Source organism: Brassica rapa, chromosome A07 (genome assembly GCF_000309985.2).
Source record: "Brassica rapa cultivar Chiifu-401-42 chromosome A07, CAAS_Brap_v3.01, whole genome shotgun sequence".
Taxonomy (NCBI): Eukaryota; Viridiplantae; Streptophyta; class Magnoliopsida; order Brassicales; family Brassicaceae; genus Brassica; species Brassica rapa.
The window spans coordinates 1,121,608-1,140,514 of record NC_024801.2 but is presented as its reverse complement, the minus strand read 5'-3'; the positions used below and the strand labels follow the sequence as shown (position 1 = coordinate 1,140,514).

Genomic DNA, 18,907 nt, shown 5'->3' with positions numbered 1-18,907 from the left:
ATGACAATTTACATATTCTTGCTATACAAATTTGGATGTTTACTATTTTGAAACTACTGCAATATTATATTTTCTTTCAAAACAAAAGTTTTTATTATTTTGAAATAAATAATTTTGAAAATAATAAATAATTACTAATTTTTTATGTTTAATTTCGAAAATGGATTATAGATATTAAGTTAATACATTTATAAAGTTTTTGCATTTATTAGTTTACTTTATTTGATATTGATTTCCTTTTATTTTATAAATATTTCTTTTAGAATATTGAAATTTTGAAAATAATAAATTAAAATAACAATTTTAACTTTTATATAGTATAAAAAATAAAAAATAAATAATAATTATTTATGTTGAATTTCGTAAATTTATTATAGATATTAAGTTAATACATTTATAAAGTTTTTAACCTTTTTAGTTTACATTATTTGATATTGATTTATGTTTATTTAAAAATAGTTTTTAAAATATTAACATTTTCAAAAATATTAAATTAGAATGATGATATGTCATACTTTGATTGTGGTTTTAAATCCTATGTGGCGTTCTCGATGGTTTATAGCCTCAACTTTTATATAGTATAGACTAGATTTTATATTCACGCTACGCGTGAGTCTGTATTAATAATTTAGTTTAATTTCATAATAACTTTTAAACTAATTATCTAATTGATTTATTTAATTTTCTTATATGAAATATGATTTCATGGTTTTTTTATTTAAAACTATACCCTCTTATTGGATATTTAGTTATTTATATTTGTAAATGTAATAATTATGTTTATAAACATATTCATAATTTTTGAAAAATATTAATTTGCTGCAGGTAAACTGTTACTATATTAAAATATTTTATCATACAGTTTACATATATTTTATTTGAATAACATAAGCAATTGAATTATTTGCATAATATCTAATTTTGCTTTGTAGTCAGCAAAACGTTTAATGTGTGATTGTTATATACAGTAGACCTTTTATAAATGAATACTCGATAAATTAATAAATTTTACCGATCTCAATTTTGACCGGTTTAAACTTTGACACAAATCGACAAAATAATAAAATAATATTTTTTTAGAAAATTCTATGTAAATATTTGGTCCCATTAAAATTATAAATTTATATGTATAGATATATTATAAGTAAGAGCCTATTATTATATTGTTTGTTTTATATTCACAATGAAATTATTTTTATATTTTCTTAAAACTTAATATATTTTTGATGAGATTTAGTAATATTACATCTCAGCCCGCATTTAAGTTCTATGCAATATATATTATATACACCAAATAATATAATAAAATTAATATAAATATCAAATTTTAAAAAATAACAATTGATGTACTTACACTAAAATCAAATATTTTTCTTATCTTGGAATAAATATGTCTTCAAATAAGAAATCTAAATAAGGATACTTTAGATAGACCAACCATTTGAAAACATTTATGTTTCTTACGAGTATAAAGAAGGCAGATAAGGATCATTAATCATCAAGGAGAGTGTAATTGTAGTAAAACAGAGAGAAATGGAAACTGAACTTGATTTTTACCTCTATAATGCCAACATATTTTGATCATTGTGTTCTATATTTGTGATAAAATAAATCTTAGGATTATCATATGATATTTCTCTGATAAAAATGCAATCTAAAATCACCCATCAAATATTATTTACCATAAATTTCTATCAGATCTCTACATTTAATCCAAACTAGAAAAAAATATTAATATTATTTCTAAAACATAATCTTAAAATTTTATAACTAATTATATTATGTTCTTGAGCACCAATCAGTGTGATACTGAATTAGAAATTTGAAATAGATAAATGGTATAAAATTTATATGTACATGTAATAGTTATTACTTTTATAATTGCTCTAAATAAAAAATAAATACTATATCCAATAAAATTTACTCAAATTCTCTGAAATTTCATATATGATCGATCCATTAAAAAAATTCACTTAAATGATCTCTATTGTAATATATAAAAGGATTTCAATTGTTTCTTTATCAACAGAATTTCCTCATATAAATAAAATTTTTATTTCTTAATTTTTACCCAAAAAATATTGACTGTGAATTAGATATCTATTTTTGATACAATATGAGCGAGTCTAATGCATTAATATACCAAATAAGTAAAACAGAATCTGGAATTATGCAAAACCACCTCCTTTCATCTAAATTAAAGGAGCTAAGTAGCTTAAATTAGATATATTGTAACACAGGATACATTTGACTTCCTATATATACATATACTTTCTTGTTTCTATACACACAACAAATTTTATGATAAAAATCAATTTATTCATATTACCGAGGATGGAAAAATCACTTATATTTTCATTTAATGTTTTAACTCTCCTCGTCATTTTTGTACTAGGTTTGTGTCTATACTTTTGTAAAATATATTACATTTATTCTTAAAAGAAAGAATTTAGAATGTCTTTATTTTTTATTTTTTCTACGACGCATTACTTTATTTTTTAATAAGCTAAGTTGTTACAGACATTTTGTTATAGTTCATTTACACTATGAAATTGCATAATATCTTAACCAATAAAATTATATACAGTGCTTTTATGATAAGTCTAGGAAACTGATATCCAAAAAGTATTTTGTGTTATTTCTTCGCCTATTTTGGCTAGATATATGGTTTAAATATATTAATAAAAAAACTAAATTGATTCAATAAACACATTTTCTTCATTACTTCAAATTCATGTTTCCTGAGTAAATAAATATGTAAAGCTATAGTTTTTGTTTAAGAAATAAAGTTTTTTTTTCTCGTCTAGAAATTTAGTTGATATATCACTTTACAAGGAAATTTACATGATAGTTATATATATATTATTTTTATATCAGATTAGTTACATGTTTTGTATATCTCAAATAATCAATGATTTTAAAAACAAAATAAATATTATCTATAATATTTTTTCAGTATTTGAAATCTGCCAAAAAAAATAATTTTCATTACATACACTGATATTTATGTTTTATATATATAACAGTGGCCGGAACGAAGGGGCAAGGGAATAAAAAAGATTTGTGTCCTATAGGTCTAGATAACCAAAAGCCTGGAAGTTGTCAAAACAAGCCAGCCTGCCTATCTGCGTGCAAAAAGAGGATAGAAGGGTCAGGATTACATGAAATAAACGCTCGTTGCTCCTCTGGAAACAAATGTGCGTGCTATGCTCCATGTCCAAAATGATCTTAATGTTTAGTTTATTGACAACGAAATTCGGATATATTTATAATAAATTATGATGCAATTTATAGTAATAATTAAATAAGTTGTCAAATTATGTTATTGTCAAATTACGATAACAATAAAATATGATCATTTGCAGATTTAGTAAATGGAAAAATAAGTTGGAAAAAATAATTAGAATTATTAACTTCTAAATTTTGGGCGCTAAATGAGAAAAATTAGTCTCAGTATACACACAGGCATGTCTTACAAAAATCTATTTTTATTGAACAAAACTTAGGTTCACCCCTAACATAATTCACCTCCTCTCTTATTACCAATCAAAATATCACATAAATTAATAATAAAATACATTATTATTTTTAAAAAAAATTAAAATAATTAAAAAAATAATGACGCTCATTTGAAAGACGCTAACGCAACTAACTAAACCCTAAATCTTAAATTTTAAATCTTAAACCTTAAATTTAAACCCTAAACCCTAAATTCTAAACCCAAACTCTAAACCCGAAACTCAAATCTTATATCTTAAACTCAAATCCTAAACTTTAAACCCAAACCGTAAACTCTAAACTCAAACTCTATACCTTAAACTCAAACCGTAGATCCTAAACCCAAACCTAGACTCTAAACCAAATCTTAAACCCTAAAAAAACAACATCAACATTAACCCAAACCTTTAATATATAGGATTTGGGTTCACGGTTTACGATTTGAGTTTAGGGTGTATGTATTAGGTTTGGATATATGGTTTGAGTTTAGAGTCTATGATTTGGGTTTATGATATATGGTTTAGGTTTAGGGTTTAGAATTTGGGTTTAGGATATAGGGTTTGGGTTTAGGGTTTACAGTTTGGGTTTAGGGTTTAGGGTTTATAATCTAGGTTTAGGGTTTAGGATTTACGGTATAGATTTAAAGTTTAGGGTTTAGTTAGTGGCGTTAGCATCATTAAAATTGGCGTTATTATTTTTTTTCAATTATTTCAGATTTCTTAAAATAAAATTAATTTATTTTATTATTAATCTAGTGACATTTTGATTGGTAATAAAAAGAGAGGTGAATTTAAAGGTTCACCCTAGGGATGAACCTAAGTCTTGTTCATTTATATTATATCTCAACCACAGTTTTTGTAACTGGGTTTCTCAACCACATTTATGCTGTTGTATTCAAGGCCATTTCTATTAATTGTATAAAATACATATGGATCCATTTTGAACAATGATCATAATCATATTTACATGAAACTATTATTTTTATAACTTTTGTTGATTTAAATAGGTATATTAAAGTATAAAGTTCAAGACCTTTGTATTGTGGTCTTTACTTACAATATCATTGTTATTAGATGTTACATCATCACAAATATATATAAAAAAATTATATATTTATCAGGTGTGCATGTTAATTGCCTTAAAAATGTGTGCATGGTAATTAATGCCTTTTGAGATATTCAAAGACACAAATAACAACTTCGTGATACCTCGAGATAGGGTTTTAGTTTTTTTTTTTTTTTTGACATCGAAAGCTCCATATTTTATTAAGAAACTACCAAGAGGTTGGCCTCATGAGCCATCCAACTTGGGAGTTGAGTGTTTACATGAGAAAAATAAAGACCTCGAGACCTAGCTCCTTTTGCAAGGTGGTCAGCTCGGAAGTTCAAAGAACGGGAGACAAAAGATATAGAGCAAAATGTAAACATAGAACGAATAAGATGAAAATCGTCAATTTCAGCCAGTAAGGATGGCCATTTGTCTTCGTCGTCTTCTTCCAGGAGGTTGACTAGCTGGAGACAGTCTGTCCTGAAGTTCATAGTGCTATGGTCCAACTGAATGGAGGATTTCATGGCTCACAGCAGAGTTTGGAACTCAGCATGTAGGGGGGTTAAGACTCGGTTACTAGCAAACGAACCGTAAGTCGTCGCCCCATCCTCAGTCGTTAGAACCATTCCCCCACCAAAAAGGTTGTCATCCTTGTGCCAGGATGCGTCGATAAGGCACTGCAGGCTGGGGTCATGAGGTGGAGGGGTAATGGGAGTGTCGTCGCCTTTCTCTTCTTGGGATTGTTTGATGATCTAGGCTGTGCGCCAACTCTCTGCCTCTGCTCGGGCTACTTGTATGGTTTCTAACGGTGAGATCTCTTTTCCATTAAAAGCTTTGTCGTTGTGAGCTTTCCATATGTACCAGATGATCCACGGAATAGTTGCACTGATATCTTCCGGGATTGCAAGTTCCTTTGCGCGCCATAATGCGCGATCCAGATTACTAAAGATCGAGTTGCTCGGGAATATACCCGGAGAGTGCGGCAAGTCCGCCAGAGCCCAAGCTTGGACTGATGGCGGGTATTCGAAGAGTAGGTGGTTCCGGGTTTCTTCTTCCGCTCCACATTTCGGGCAGGATCGATCAGTTCCGCAATGGCGATCGGAGAGCGAGCTACAAACCGGAAGGCAGTTGGAGATCGCTTGCCAGATGAAGTGTTGTATCTTCTTGGAAGTCTTGAGTTTCCAGACTTTGGCTTGGAGAGTTGTTATACTAGGTTCGAGGACTTGTTCATTCTCCGGGTGCTCCTCTGTCTCCATGGCCAAAGTATACCCAGATTTGACCGAGTACACACCAGATTTGGTGAGGTTCCAACAGTAGTTAATGCCTCGGGGAGATCGAGTCAGCTGGAGACTTTGTATATACGGAATGTCCTCAGGGACGACTAGTTCGCGTAGGAGCTCGTGCTTCCATTGGTGCGAATGAGGATCTAACAAGTCGCTAACCCGTAGCGAGGGGTTGAAGGAAGGGCCGCACGGGATGGGTGGGTGTGCTGGTGACGTTGGGAGCCATGGGTCTGACCAAACCAATGTCGTATGCCCAGCTCTGATCGCTTTCCGTAGGCCGGATTTCAGGAGGGGTTGAGCAGCCATGAGGCTACGCCAGACATATGAGGGATTTCTCGCCTTGTTAACCTCTACCGGGTTTGAAAGTCTATAATAACGCCCTTTTAGTACGCGAGCCAAGAGAGAGTTCGGGTATTGTATGAGCCTCCAGAGTTGTTTCGCAAGTAATGTGAGATTAAAGTTTTTAAAATCCCTGAAGCCTAAACCTCCCTTATCTTGTGGGGAACAAATTTTTTTTCAAGCAATCTAATCCAGCCCATGATTATTATCTTTTGTGCTCCACCAGAAGCGAGAAATGGCACTTGTGAGCTTACGAATGATATCCTGTGGGAGAAGGAAACATGACATAATGTAGGTCGGGAGGGCTTGGGCTACAGATTTTATTAAGACCTCTTTGCCACCTTTAGAAAGCAATTTCACCGACCAGGAGTTAATCCGATTCATTAGACGTTCTTGGATGAACGCAAAGGCCTGTTTCTTGCTTCCATATATTTTTTCCGGTAGATAGGGTTTTAGTTATTATGATGGGAAATTAATTTAAAGTTGACCAAATTGAAGAGAAGAAAATGAAGTGTTTTGGTCATAAATAAATTAAAATTTTATGTTTCTAAGGTGAGGGGTCCGGAAGAGAGGTGCTGACTTGTCAGGGAAGCTCAATTAAGTTATTAGATTCTTGGATGTTTAGGAAATTACTAAAGTTGCGAATCAAGGCTCTAAGTTTTATAAGGATTTCAATTGGGAAGGAAACTAAGTCCCACATTCTTTTGGTGGGACCTGTGGATTCCGTTTGGGAATCAATTACTCCAGTGTTCCTATCAGGAAAAAAATTTCTCCAGTACTTCTGCCCAAAAAAATAATTAAATAAATCTTTAATTAAATTCGATAAATAAGTAAAAAACCACGAAACCAAAAGGGACTTGCATAATTACAACCCAACCAATGGTATTGGTGCGGACCATCCATACCTGCCCATAAAATTTGGATTTGTTTCTCCATAACTTCCGAAAAAATTAGTAAGAATTGGTGTAACTGTAATCATTTGCGTTACTTTGTAACTTAATAAAACTTTAACTAAGTCGCACTATTGGTAACTGTAAAACTTAGTAAAAATTTCAACTAATTTTGATTGTATTTTTTATATTGGCATTTATTTTTTTGAAACACATTGGCAATATGTTCTTCGATTGTATCTTTTACATTGACAATATGTTCTTTTATTGAAGTTAAAATAAACAAAGATAATTTTATAGAGGAAAAGTAGAGATATTACTTTAGGAAATATACTTTACATACATTACATTAGGAAATGTATTTTAGATAAACTTAGCAAAAATAGATAAAAATTATATGTCATAACTCATAAACAGACAACTAATCTCCAATTGGCCAGTCACGAGCAGTCAATTGAATTTCATTGCAGAGGTCCCAAGCTGCACATTACCAGAAACAACGATCGCATTTCCATCGTGTTCTTGATCCATCTATGAAGACTACAAACACTGGTTCTATTATTGCGGAGCACTAGCAATCATAGCAGACGTTGGGATCTATTCTATCCAATAGAGACATAAACATCTCAGGTTTACCGTAACCTCAATGGCCAGAGAGCGACCAACTAGTGATCATGTGATACATATGGTCAGCATATTCACGAGTAAAATCAGGATAGTTGTGAAACAATCCTCTATGATCAATGCTAAATGCTAAGTTCATCATACCATCTACATATTTGGCCAACAAGCATCATCTCTCACCAGCAAGATGAATTTTTTCCCTTCCTTCATCAAGTAAATGAAGGATGAAGTATTCATACATACCTTGCAAGTAGATGGCCTCTGGATTACCCAGTTGGTAGCACTTAAGCCTGAATGTTCTAACAGCATTGACCTGATCTAACCAGTCATTCAAGAAAATGAGATCAGCAGATTTGTAAAAATAATATTCTCTGCCAATTGCATTAAACCCGGGGCAAACAACTCTTGCACAACCAAAGTCCCGGATACTGGTTGTTGCTACCTTGGATAGAATCTTGTGAAGCATGGAAGGAGAGAGAGAAGCCAAGTTGAAGTTCGCCATGGAGAGATATTCGTTAATAAAGTAAATGGAGAGATATTCGTTTTATGAAGTAAATGGAAAGTATTCCCGTTAAATTTATTTGGAGAAAGTGATAATGATCCTCTGACCCATCTACAAGTAGACGCCTTGAGAAGACACGACTTGTCACTGCAACAATCGCTTGCCTTGGATTTGATACTTCCAGATTTGAAACTTTGTATAACATAAAATATTTATAATTTTGTATAAGTAAGTGAAATAACTGATTTAGAGTTGTCTAGAATCATGAAACTAAGCAAAACTTTAACTATTTAGATAGTCTAAATATAAGAAACTATGTAAAATTTTATGAAATTTAGATATTATATGGTTATATTTTGCAAGAAATGATAGCAAGAAGTATTATCGGAGATAATAAATTAAAATGCTAATATTTAATAATTTTAATTTCTGTTATTTAATGATTTATTACCTCAACTACAAGTTGTAACTCTTCCATTTAAGAGTGATTTGATAGACGGCTCCAGAAGATACGACTTCTTCTACACGACTTCTCATGGCAACAGTCGCATGCATTGGATTTGAAACTTTGTATAACTTTAAGGGACTTTAATTGTTAAAAAAATATAACTTTGTATAAGTAAGTGAAATAACTGATTTAGATTGTCATAACGACATATACAGCGCTTTACGATTGTCTTAATAAAAACAAGGACCTAAATTCCTACGTGGAACCGGATTTTTAATTACGTGGCATTAAAAATTAATGGCATTCTTGTAAATACATTTTTTTCTCATAACGTAAATTTACAATTTTTTCTCATAACGTAAAAAAAAGGACATGCTTGTTATATGAAATAGCAATAAATAAATAAAAAATTTGTATGGTTCTAGTCCGTTGTCATAAAATATGTAATGTTTGAGTAAACTTCCCATAAATTTATAGCTTTTTTTAATGTAATACTACTCAGTTTGGGTTAGTTCAGATACAACAAGAGGTCGATAAATGTCTAAACCAGCAAAAAAGGTTTCAAGTTCTGAACTATCATTTGCAAAATTCTTCAAACTTGTACAAAAGATAAATATCAAGGCGTAGGATCATCTCAAAAAACCCATCAAGCGGTGGTTTCTTTCTTGAGCTTTGCAAGCTCCTGCCTCACCACACCGGCCCTCTGCAAATTAACATATCAAAAAAAGAAAAACATTCAATAGAGTGAACAAGACAAGTAAATGACTACGTGCTTAGCACTAGAATCATACAACTGGTTTTAAGGTTTGACATTTTTCTAAGATATAACAAGCTATTTGAACTAACATCTTTAGATCTTTCGAGTACAAACATGGAGGGTAAAAGGACCATTCATTGCAGCAAAACAGAGATGGAAACTGACCTTGATTTTGGCCAACATGATCTGGAACCTATCAAAGTCATTGAGGGCAGCTCTTCTCTTCTGCACAATCAGCTTCCTTCCCCATGAACTCTTCTCCCACTTGTTCTTCACATCTGCAAAAAGTTATAAACGTTAAAGATGACCGACCACGCAAGACACTTACAATGTCATAACACACAAGTATGTACTATAGACGAACTAACCAGCTTTCTCCATAGCCTCAATGAGAATCTTCTTCTTAGGAACTCTGTTGATATCAATGACGATATCAGTAAGAGAAAGCCTCTTCAAATTCGTCTGGATTCTCTCCATGTCAGGAGCATCCACAAGAGCCTACACACACGGGCATAACAATTAAAAGACAACCACAAACAATGAAGACATACATGTAACTTGCGAACAAACAGATCTATGAGAAATGCAGGCTGAAAATTGCATCTTTTAAAGCAAGTGAATTTCATTACATAACTCTAAACAATAAAGGCAGAACCTTTTTCAGATCTATAAACTTCAACTGAGACTTCTTTACTCTAATCAAAATCTACGATCGCTAATGTGAGCTAAAAGGGTCTAATCAAAACGAAAGCTTAGATAGAGATAGGATTACCCTGTTTTGGTCGACGACATCGACGAGTTTCCCGTAGTCCTTTCCGAAGATTACGAGGGCTACTCGCCCTATCTCGATGTATCTCTTGAAAGCCTATACGCAGAATCTGTGAGTACAACTTGAGTATAAACTTGTAGGGACGCAAAAGAGGATTAGGGTTTTTTGGCTTTTACTTTTAAGAGAAGAAAGTCAATTAAGGTTTTAGTATTGGGCCTTAAATTTCGAATAGTGAGCCCACAAATAAGGGCCCATATTTGGTTATTGGTTTAGGAAGCCCGGTTTGATTCGGATTCATCTTCCATCTTCTCTGTATAGTGAGTGTATGTATACCTCTGCTCCGGCCACCTATTCCCCGTTGCCATTATCCCTCCGGACGATTTAAAGTAAGACAAGACACTGTGTAAAGCTTCGCTTACCATTTCTGACATGATGATATGTGCTTCATCTAAACTGTAACAAAAGGTATTTCGAACTTCGACAATGAGAAATTGATGTTATTGGGTTTCTGTCTAAACCAGTTTTTTTTTTTTGTCACAAATTGACATAAAGTTTGTTATTTTCTTGTTCAGATTACTACTGGGTTCTGACCACTTTATGTGGGTTTCAAGCTCAATACTCAAGTCTTCTGGGTTTGCGAGAACTAAGGCTTTTCGATATATCTGGTCCACGCCCTTTCTCTTTCATCCTCCTCTGGCTGATTATAACAACCCAAGACTACTTCATAGTGGTTCTGGTAACACAACCCACTTTGCATCACGGCATTATGCTTCAAACACTGGAGTTCGTTCCAGTAAGCCTTTTGGTGAAGACTTTGATACGACTCTGAAGCACATTGAAGTCTCTGATAGTTCTGTTGAAACTATCAGGAACGTGCTTATAAAGCACAGTTGGATACATAGATTTGAGAGTGAGTTTAGTATCGAGCTTGATGAATACAAAGTCATTAGGATTTTGGATGATTTGTTTGCAGAGACTTCTGATGCATCTATTGCTCTTTACTTCTTTAAGTGGTCAGAGTTGTGGATTGGTGCTGAGCATTCAAGCAGGTCTATCTGCCGTATGGTTCATATTTTGGTATCTGGAAACATGAATTTCAGAGCTGTTGACATGCTTCTCCATCTGGTGAAGAAGAGATCCGATGGAGAAGAGAGGTCATTGTGTTTAGTCATGAATGATCTTTTCGAAACTCGTGGTGACCGTGAGGTTCTAGAGACTGTGTTTAGCATGCTTGTTGATTGTTGTGTTAAAGAGAGGAAAGTAGACGTAGCCATGAAACTAGCTTACAAGATGGATCAGTTAGGCATCTTTCCTTCAAGAGGGGTTTGTATTTCTTTGCTCAAGGAGATTCTACGGATTAACAACGGTTTGGAGTTAGCTAGGGAGTTTGTTGAACACATGATTAGCCGAGGAAGGCGTCTTAACGCTGCTGTGCTCACCTTATTCATTAGTAAACACTGCTCTGATGGTAGTTTTGATAAAGCCTGGGAACTGCTTATGGAGATGAAACAACAGTATGGAATCAAACCAGACATTGTGGCATTCACCGTTTTCATTCATAGTTTATGTAAGGCAGGGTTTCCAAAAGAAGCTACTTCAGTGTTGTTTAATCTCAAACTCTTTGGTATCTCTCAGGATTCTGTATCAGTGAGCTGTGTTATAGATGGGTTCTGTAAAGCAGGAAAGCCAGAGGAAGCAGTTAAGCTCATTCATTATTTTCGTCTAAGACCAAACATTTTTGTGTACAGTAGCTTTCTGTCGAAAATATGTACCGAGGGAGACATGCTTAAAGCTTCTACCGTGTTTCAGGAGATCTTTGAGTTGGGGCTCCTCCCTGATTGTGTTTGTTATACTACTATGATAGGTGGATACTGTAAATTAGGCAAAATAGATGAAGCTTTCAAATGTTTTGGAGCCATGTTGAAAAGCGGAAACTCGCCGTCTTTAACGACGTATACACTGCTTATTGGTGGTTGCAGCAAGTCTGGTAATGTAGGTGATGCAGAAGCTTTGTTTCGGAACATGAAAGTTGAGGGGTTGGTGCCAGATGTTGTTACATATAATAATCTAATGAATGGGTATGGGAAGACTCATCAGCTGAATAAAGTCTTTGAGGTTATTGATGGAATGAGATCTGCTGGTGTCTCTCCAGATGTTGCAACCTACAATATCTTGATACATAGCATGGTCGTTAGAGGATATGTTGATGAAGCAAATGGTATTGTCAATGAGCTTACCAGACGTGGTTTTGTTCCAAGTGTGTTGGCATTCACTGATGTGATTGGTGGGTTTTCTAAGAAGGGGGATTTTCAGGAAGCGTTTCTTCTATGGCATTACATGGCTGATCTTAGAGTGCAGCCTGATGTTGTAACGTGCAGTGCGTTGCTACATGGGTACTGCAGAGCGCAGAGGATGGGTGATGCTATGGTGTTGTTTAATAAGTTGCTTGATGCCGGGTTGAAGCCTGATGTGGTTTTGTATAATACTCTCATCCATGGATATTGCAGTGTAGGAGAGACTGAGAAAGCATGTGAGTTGATTGGTATGATGGTTCAGAGGGGAATGGTTCCAAATGAGAGTACCTATGTAGCACTTGTTGTGGGGCTTGAGGGAAAGAGTGGTGTGAACTCAGAGAAGCATGCATCCATGTTACTTGAAGAAATTTTTGTAGCAAATAGTGCCAAGTAACACTGTATTTTTTGATGATTAAAGCTTTTTTCTCAGTGATAACAGTTGAAATTCACTAATGGATTGTTGCGCTTTCAAATATACAATGGTATCACACTAAGACGTTACAAAAAGAATCAATAAAAGCTAAACAAAACAAACAGAAATTGCAGAGATATAAGCAAAAAATAAGCCTGAAGAATTCATGGAAGCTGCTCTAAAGGACTGAAGATTTATCTATCCGTTTATGAATGCAATGCAAAATGAGATCAGCCGGAAGAAGAAGAAGTTGAAGAAGGGATGGCGTCAGAAGTTATTGTTGATTGATCTTGCTGGTTTCTATCAAATTCAAACAATGGCTTTAACCTCCTTTCAACCTCGCTGGATTGTAGATCCATCTCATGCGCAACCATCGAGTAAGCAGAGTGACAAAACTCATCGCTCCTGAATGCTACTGTCCATTTTCCATCTACTAGACCTTTGGACTTGAGCTTCTTATAGACTCCTCGCTTTATTGGATCCAAGAAAGGTAACGTAGATGGTCGGATTCTCAAGTGTAGCCACCTTGGTTGCTTTTCATCTATTCGGGGCTGAAAAACCAAACAAAAGATAGATCATTTTCTATATGTCAATATCATATGATGATTATCTCTGTGCTTGTGTGTGATCTTTACAAACAGTGAATGTGAGTACATACGTTGCAGCCGGCTAAAGGTGCAACAATACGGACGATTCCGTGATCGGGCTTCAAAAGTGACTTTTCAGCAAGGACGATCCAACCAGAGACACCAGACGATAATGCTAGAAACGAGAATTCACGTTCCTTGCCTCTTTCAAAGGCAATCCAACAAGGTACAGCATCAACTGCACCGGGAAATTTACTTTAATTACGGTAGATGTATTACTAAAGCAAGCACAAGAGAGTCATTTTCTAACCTAGCTTCACTTCGGTGCCAGGTTTTGGGACTGAAACATCCAAACCAGAAGTTGTGGCACGAGACGTTTCAGATATGTCAGCAGGAGGGTGGGTAGGAGGCTGCTCTGGCAAGGGCCTACCAAGCAAGAAGATCTGGAGTTGATGAAGAAGCACAAAAACCTAAGGAGTAAAGGCTCGATTATCAGATGTCTGTAGCAGCATATACATTAACGCCAAGCACTTATAAGAATTTTGTATAAAAAGATAAAGAGAAGCAGAGAACATAATGGGCGAACCTTTACCACCTCGCACAATTTTTCACCTGCTGTGAATGATGAATCGCTAACAGTGTTATCTGTAAAAAAATTGCTGTTAACCACATGTATCATCAGCTAGCCGCACAAAATGTAAAACAAAGATTCTACCATTAGAAGAGAATCTATCCAGCTGGAGAATAACAGATATAGGGTCTTTTTGAGGAGATGGAGCTTCGATCACTGTCAAAAGAGATTTGGTATCAGATTCATCTCACAATCAAAGTTCAACATATGCAGCATTTTGCTTATTTACTTGCCTTTTTTGCACTTTTTCCACTCATCAAGCAGTACTGTGATGAGTAGATCAGGCCAGGAACCTTTGATCTCCCGGATTAGTGCTTCTTTGCATTTCTCATATGAATCCTGATATCAGCAGGGAACTGGTAAATAGTCAGGAGTGGGGAGAGAGAGAGAGACAATATCAAACAGAACAAACATTTTGAAAGAAACATACATTCAGCATCTTCAGATGTTTATGATTAAACTCTGCCTGGCTATAAGGAAGCAATTGGCGTAAAAGCCATCCTCCACACCATAATGTTTCTGCAGATATGTTTTCACGGCAGAGAAGACTGACCAATGCATCCACCACCTACACCACATATTTATATTAATTCAAGACAATAGCTTTTACAAAAAGAACCTAGCTTTAGCAGATTGATTGTCAGAAAAACGTAAGCTAATAACTAGGGTTTTACAAACAGTTCATAATTTACCTGATGTCTATGTACAAGGGGGGACACTGCAGCCCCACGCAATGAACAGCATACTCCAAACTGCTCCTGTTGAAGTTACTTAAATGAATAAGTCAATCACAATATATAACACAACCAAAGATATGGATGGGAAGAAATTTAAGAAGATGCAGCCAAGTACCTCCAGCTTCCGTAGACACCAATCAAGTTCACTACTTCCATCTCTCATAGAACCATTTCGCGGTGAAAATAGTTGTTCTTCATCAGAGTCCTCCCCAACCAAAGATTGCTATCAAAGATCACCACCACTTAAGTTTTGAATTAAGAAAGTATACTAAACACAAGACAAAGGATAATGACAGAAACTTACCAGCAAAAGTTTTTTGTGCTGCTTACGCTGAGGAAGAATGCCGAAAGCATCTAGCATTGACTCTTCAAGTTCTATTAAAAGAGAACGTAAAACATCAAAAACTTAAAAGACGAGAAGAATCTGCACAACGCCACTGCCAATACCTTTTGTCTGCAACAAAGTGGCTAGCACAAACAAGGAACCCTGAGCTTGCACGTCATCTCCCTCAGAAATATATTGAAGCAAGGTCTCCCTAGTTACCAAAACAACATAGCTTAATAGATATAAGGAAAATATTAAAGACAACATCATACAACGGTTAAAGAGAATAAGAAGCAACTAACTCAACTTGGTACAGGTTTTATTAGCTAACATGTTACCTAAATGTAATATCTGAATCGTTGAAGATACTTTTCGTAGTACTTTCACTGCAGACGTGGGAGTTTCCATCCTCCCTTAATACTGCATTGCTTGGACACTGTTGATCTGCTTCCTCGGTAACACCATTGTCTGGATGCCCATTTCGAAATCTAGGGCGTTCAGGAGCCAAGATACTATTAGGCTTCACTAGGAAACTCGCAATGAAAGCTTTTACAGGGCAGAAAAGTGTAGTAGCGGTAATATTTGCCAAATCTTTGATTTTAACTATCCGCAGGATGCAGCAAAGCAGATAGAGAGAAGTGATGGGATCAATTGAAACATCCTGAAATAACAACAAAACCAATTAACAAGGCTAACATAATAGCACAGAAGGAAATTAAGAGGAAAATGTGATATGTTGTACATTTACAGTCTCAGAGCATAGAGACGGGAGAAGAAGTGGGAGAGTTAGATTCTGCAGAATGTGATCTGTTACCAGCCTCCCAATATCAGGTATGCCAGCAGAGATAACATCACTAAAGTAGTACAAGGTGTCCTCAATCCCATCAACGGCAGAAAATAATTTTCCTCCTGAGTCTGGGGATGGGCTCCTTTAGCAAGGAATAAAAGGAAAATCTTTCAGAAGAATAATATTTACCAAGGATCAAACACAAACTAAATAAGAAGATAGATGCAAAGGGGTTATGATAAGTAAATACTTACTCTAAAGTGTTCAACACCATTGCACTTAGATCAATGCATTGCTTTTGGAAAAATGAAACTAGTTTTGAAAAGTACTCGGTGTGTGGTGGACTAACTACATAATCATTCACAGATTCATCGCCAACTGCAAAAACAAAACTTAAGGCATCAGAAACGATGCTAAAAAAGCTCCGAGTACTTTTACCATACAAGCTACAAATCAAAAGAGCTAATATACGTGACTTACCGTGATATACATTAAGAGTCAGGGAACGAACTGCAGTGCGTATCATGTTCTCTTCATGAAATGCAAACTTGATGCCTTCGACATAAAGAGGAAAAGAAACTACTACATCCTAGACGCAGAAACGCAGGATTAAAATACAGCAGAAAGAAAAAAATCTATAAAGGACTTGCACCAGTAAAAAAGAACATGAAACTTAAAGAATACTCACGTTCTCGGTCTTCAAAAGCAATGATATCGTATGCCGGTTTAGTTTCCCACTAACAGCTCTACGTAAAGAAAACATAAGAGTTATCAGAGACAGTCGATAAGTACTTCCTAAAGCCGATACAACAGCAGGAAAAAATGTACCTTAGGAAGGATATGTAGTAAGATAGAAGCTCTTCATGTTGGAAGTCAAACGTATATGTTATCAAATAGTTTACATATTCGTTACTGAACAAGTAGTCTGCAAGGAATTTCAAAAGAAGATCGTCAATAGACTATGATCATGATGAGAAATCATCAAAGAAGATATATATAGCATCTGATGAACTCACAGATGGCTTGTTCACTTTTGAGGTTTTGGATCATAATACTCATGGTTTGCAACAACTGAACAGAAACTGCTACTGTTTTGCTAACCCTCAAGATACGTACAAACTCTGCCATGACTTGCTTCTCCATAAAAAATCTGCAACGGAATTGCGAAATATGAGCATATGCCACAATAGGAAATTAAGGGGGTTGACTGAGAAGACTGACTCAAAGAATGAGGGATCATGCTGATCGCCATAGGTTAGTATCTCCGCGATTGATCTCAGTGCCTCGACAACAAAGTCCTTCAAAATGGTAAAAAAAGATCAAATCGTAACAAAGCAATAAGGCTAAGTCAAAGTTGCTAAAATTAAAGGACTGACCTTATTAGTATCGTTCACTATCTGAAATTTCCTTAACTGGTCCGTCAGATGCCTACACAACAACAACAACAAAAGTTTCAACTCTTCTGCTTACTGTCGACACAAGATCTCTCAATGAAATTCAGAAAACAATTCATTCTCCTAATAGACCCTTGGATAAAAAACAAAATTTAAAAACTTCTGCTTCGTCCTCTGGTGGAATGGAATCAACGAACAAAAATACTGTTGTACACTAAGAACTCAAAGAAACTTCGAAAACAAGACATTCCCTTATGGACAAGGTAAGGAGGACCTTTGACCCCAACAAATTCGATAAGGTTGACCATTCAAGCCATCAAAGATTCACCTTCCCTAAAAAAATAACTGCAAACAGCCAATTCTAATTCCAAAGAGACTACAACGAAAAACCCTCTCAACCAAACACAATTTTTATACACACTTAATCGGTTAAGACTCTTGCACACCATTGGTGTTCTTAGTCAGGATTACAACAAGACAACACAGAGAGAGATACATCAGAAAATGAAACTTGTTGCGGGATCGACCCTGATCAGTCGAAAAGTTATTAAACCTGAGTTCGACCAAGGAGAATCGATCTCTGGGTCTTAAGAAGGAGAACCACATGATTGCTCGGATCAATCCTCTGATTTCACTCTTCTCTTGATCATTCCGACAAAACCACAGATGAAATCCGATTCCACTTCCGGTTCGGATTCGAATTCGAATTGTTGTGGAACGCTTTAGATGTTTCCGGTAAACAAAATACAAGTGTTGACGGTCGGTCTTGCGAATAGAAGCACCGACGTGGGCGTTGAGCTGGCGTCGGGTCGGGTTCAATTGTCCATGTAATTCTTATAAATCTCATTTTCTAATAGTACACTATTTTTTTTTTGTCATACAATTATATGCTTGCTATTTGAATACAATTATTCATACATTATAATTTTTTAAAAATTATTTAGTTATGCATAAATTAAAATTACGATTAATTTCAAAAAAAATATTATATTATATAATATTAAAATTAACTTTATTTATTTAAAATATTTACTTATATCTTACATTATTAGATTCATTGTATTTATTTATTACCCTAATTCAACGTAACTTATAATCAAATATTTAAAATGTTATTTAACCAGTATAAAGATTTGCAAACTATACTAATATATACTTTATTTTAAAAATATATAATATTATATATTAATATTATAAATTTTTATTATATATAATTGCTAATAATAGTTTTTCTGTATAATTTATCGATTTTTAACCTTATTCAAATTATCAGTTATATCATCATATATTATCATTTATTTATGATCAACTGCATAACAATTACAAGATGTAGCTTTTTGCTTGACACTTGGATCAATAGATGATGCTACATGTACAACATCTTTGGTAGATAGACAATGAACAACATTCTAAAACTTCAGATAAAAATTTACATTTTATGATTTGTAAGAAAATTGTATCTTCTGAAAACCGACCAGTTTGATATTTTGATGTGTACTGACATTTTCTTATGATCAACTGGATACCAATTACAAGATGTAGCTATTTTATGATTTGTAAGAAAATTGTACTGGCTCATCCAC

The 18,907-nt window shown here is 34.5% G+C and overlaps 3 protein-coding genes across 3 annotated transcripts; 1 reads left to right on the top strand and 2 right to left on the bottom strand.

The window, feature by feature from the left end:
* Positions 1–9,073: 9,073 nt before the first annotated feature.
* On the bottom strand, positions 9,074–10,588 carry LOC103828377 (60S ribosomal protein L14-1). The gene is made up of 5 exons (XM_009103982.3): positions 10,577–10,588; positions 10,161–10,253; positions 9,757–9,886; positions 9,554–9,666; positions 9,074–9,334 (listed from the first exon to the last, which is right to left on the bottom strand). Exons 1-5 carry the CDS (start codon positions 10,586–10,588, stop codon positions 9,278–9,280), a joined length of 405 nt encoding a protein of 134 aa, XP_009102230.1. The 3' UTR covers positions 9,074–9,277.
* On the top strand, positions 10,253–12,900 carry LOC103828328 (pentatricopeptide repeat-containing protein At2g19280). Its single transcript, XM_009103935.3, has 2 exons — positions 10,253–10,622; positions 10,730–12,900. Exon 2 carries the CDS (start codon positions 10,755–10,757, stop codon positions 12,843–12,845), a length of 2,091 nt encoding a protein of 696 aa, XP_009102183.2. The 5' UTR covers positions 10,253–10,622; positions 10,730–10,754; the 3' UTR covers positions 12,846–12,900.
* Positions 12,885–18,181, bottom strand: LOC103828329 (protein TRANSPARENT TESTA 9). The gene is made up of 21 exons (XM_009103936.3): positions 17,878–18,181; positions 17,307–17,358; positions 17,152–17,228; positions 16,947–17,080; positions 16,759–16,855; positions 16,619–16,676; positions 16,411–16,519; positions 16,185–16,308; positions 15,886–16,072; positions 15,482–15,804; positions 15,266–15,354; positions 15,123–15,193; positions 14,934–15,041; positions 14,774–14,839; positions 14,512–14,649; positions 14,315–14,420; positions 14,166–14,237; positions 14,037–14,095; positions 13,761–13,920; positions 13,522–13,688; positions 12,885–13,414 (listed from the first exon to the last, which is right to left on the bottom strand). Exons 1-21 carry the CDS (start codon positions 17,928–17,930, stop codon positions 13,094–13,096), a joined length of 2,571 nt encoding a protein of 856 aa, XP_009102184.1. The 5' UTR covers positions 17,931–18,181; the 3' UTR covers positions 12,885–13,093.
* Positions 18,182–18,907: the final 726 nt, after the last annotated feature.